The sequence below is a fragment of the Salvia miltiorrhiza genome, chromosome 2, assembly GCF_028751815.1.
Source record: "Salvia miltiorrhiza cultivar Shanhuang (shh) chromosome 2, IMPLAD_Smil_shh, whole genome shotgun sequence".
Lineage (NCBI taxonomy): Eukaryota > Viridiplantae > Streptophyta > Magnoliopsida > Lamiales > Lamiaceae > Salvia > Salvia miltiorrhiza.
In genome coordinates, this window is record NC_080388.1 from 44,280,022 (window position 1) to 44,282,574 (window position 2,553).

Sequence of the window (2,553 nt, forward strand, 5' to 3'; positions counted from 1 at the left end):
ATTAATTTGATGCACCTACGGCTACGATATTTGATTTCCATTTATGAACCGCAAACCATAACTCTTAATATGGAATCTCGAGACGAAAGGTTACTCGAAACAAAAGGTCTCGCATGCAATAACATCTTCACAAGCCCTATTAAAGCGGCGACTTCACAAGTTCCTATCCATACTATCGATTAAGTAGTAGAAGGTAAACTCTTGTTGTTCTTCCCACCAAAAAAAAATAAAAAAAATTAGAAAAACAAGTCTCTTCTTCTAAAAAAAAATAAAGAAGAAGATAAAAAAAGAAAATCGTGCCTTCTATCCCGGGCCTAATCCAATCATGGGCAGCCTACGTACTGAAGAAGAGCCTGAAAATGGCTTCCCTACATCCGTGAAAGCTTTTGAGCCCGAAGAGTTCAGAAGGCACGCTCATTTGGTAGTCGATTTCATCGTCGATTACTACAAAAACATGGAAAATTATCCGGTCCGGAGCCAGGTGGAGCCCGGATACCTGAAGAAACGAACCCCGGATTCGGCCCCGCAGGATCCGGAGGCCGTTGAGGACATCCTCCGCGACGTGCGGAATGATATTATCCCGGGCCTCACCCACTGGCAAAGCCCCAACTTCTACGGCTACTTCCCCAGCAACATGAGCACCGCTGGATTCCTCGGCGAAATGCTCTGCACCGCCTTCAACACCCCCGGATTCAACTGGATCACCTCCCCGGCCTCCACCGAGCTCGAGAACATCGTCATGGATTGGATCGGGAAGATGCTCCAGCTCCCCAACGAATTCCTCTTCGCCGGCGGCGGCGGCGGCGTCATCCAAGGCACCACCTGCGAGGCCATACTCTGCACGGTCGTAGCCGCCCGAGATAAGATGCTGCACAAAATCGGCCTCGAAAACATCACCAAATTGGTCGTCTACGCCTCCGATCAGACGCACTCCGCCTTCCAGAAGGCCTCTCAGATCGCCGGGATCAAACGCGAGAATTTCCGGGCCGTCGGGACCACGGCCCGGAACGCCTTCGCCATGACGGCGGACGGGCTCCGGGCGGCGATCGAGGCGGACCTCAAGGCCGGGCTGGTCCCGCTCTTCCTATGCCCCACGGTGGGCACGACGTCGTCCACCGCCGTGGACCCCCTGGGCCCGCTCTGCGACGTAGCGAAGGAGTACGGGCTCTGGGTCCACGTGGACGCCGCCTACGCCGGCAGCGCGTGCATCTGCCCGGAGTTCCGGCACTTCCTCGACGGCGTGGAGAGGACCGACTCATTCAGCTTCAACCCCCACAAGTGGTTCTTCACCACCATGGACGCGTGCTGCCTCTGGGTCAAGGACCCGACGTCGCTCAACGACTCGCTCTCCACCAACCCGGAGTATCTCCGGAACAAGGCGTCCGAGTCGAAGCGCGTCGTCGACTACAAGGACTGGCAGATCTGCCTCAACCGCCGCTTCCGCTCGCTCAAGCTCTGGCTCGTGCTCCGGACCTACGGCGTGGCCAACATGCGGAATTTCCTCCGCCGCCACGTCGGCATGGCGAAGGAGTTCGAGGGTTTGGTGAGGAAGGACGCGAGGTTCGAGGTGGTGGTGCCTAGGAACTTCTCGACCATCGTGTTCCGCGTGTCCCCGATGGGGACCTACCCGAGCTCCGCTCGTGCCTTCGGGGACGAGGGGGCCAACGAGCTCACCGCCAAGCTGCTCGAGTCGGTCAACGACTCCGGCAAGGTCTTCATGACGCACGCCGTCGTCGGGGGCGTCTACGTCATCCGCTTCGCCATCGGGGCCACCCTCACGGAGAATCGGCACATTAACCTAGCGTGGAACGTGTTGCAGGAGCATGCCAATCAGATGCTCATGACGCTCACATGAAACTCTTCAACTTGTTCTAATTAGGAATTTTTATTGTCCACTTTTTTTAATTTGTTTCTTGAGCTTCAGAGAACTGCGCATTCGGATTTCTCTGTTGTTACATCTTCTATTCGATCAATGTTACGTGAATGTTGGATAAAAAACTTGAGTGTTTTGTGTCCATGTTATTTGTCAAACAAAACCTCGCTCATTTTGTTCAATGCTAGGTTGCTATGTATTTTGCTGCACTTCGGGTTTCTCTTGTTTCATTTCGAATCTTAGTATCATGGTTTACGTTTTACTTCTCATTTTTAGTTCGATAATACCATCTTTACTTAAAAGATACTAGAATGAGACATCATAAACAAGGAGCATTTTGCTTAGTGAAATATATATGTAGATTTTAACCAAAACTTAAAGAGTATATAAATCCTAACATTTCTTACCAAAATGCTCTTAGCAAGTACTCCCTTCGTCTACGAAAAAGAGTCATATTTGCCTATTTTTTTTGTCCACGTAAAAAAGTCACATTTCACTTTTGTACAATTATACCCTCCATGGACTTCAATATTTACTTTAGTTTACCATTCAATAACCCACTTAATTCCTTAATTAACTACTAATCCTAATTTGTTAAATCTTCCCATTTTCGAGAAACCCAACATTTTCATAAGAAATATAAAAGATTCTTAATTAGTATACTATTGATATATACACGT

At 49.9% G+C, this 2,553-nt stretch overlaps 1 protein-coding gene across 1 annotated transcript; it reads left to right on the top strand.

Moving 5' to 3' along the window:
- Positions 1–200: 200 nt before the first annotated feature.
- Positions 201–2,082, top strand: LOC131013634 (tyrosine decarboxylase-like). The gene has a single exon (XM_057941763.1). The coding sequence runs from the start codon at positions 326–328 to the stop codon at positions 1,853–1,855; it is 1,530 nt and encodes a 509-aa protein (XP_057797746.1). The 5' UTR covers positions 201–325; the 3' UTR covers positions 1,856–2,082.
- Positions 2,083–2,553: the final 471 nt, after the last annotated feature.

Coding starts and splice junctions, on each gene's coding strand:
- LOC131013634 (XM_057941763.1), top strand. CDS start 326: ATGGGCAGCCTACGTACTGAAGAAGAGCCTGAAAATGGCTTCCCTACA.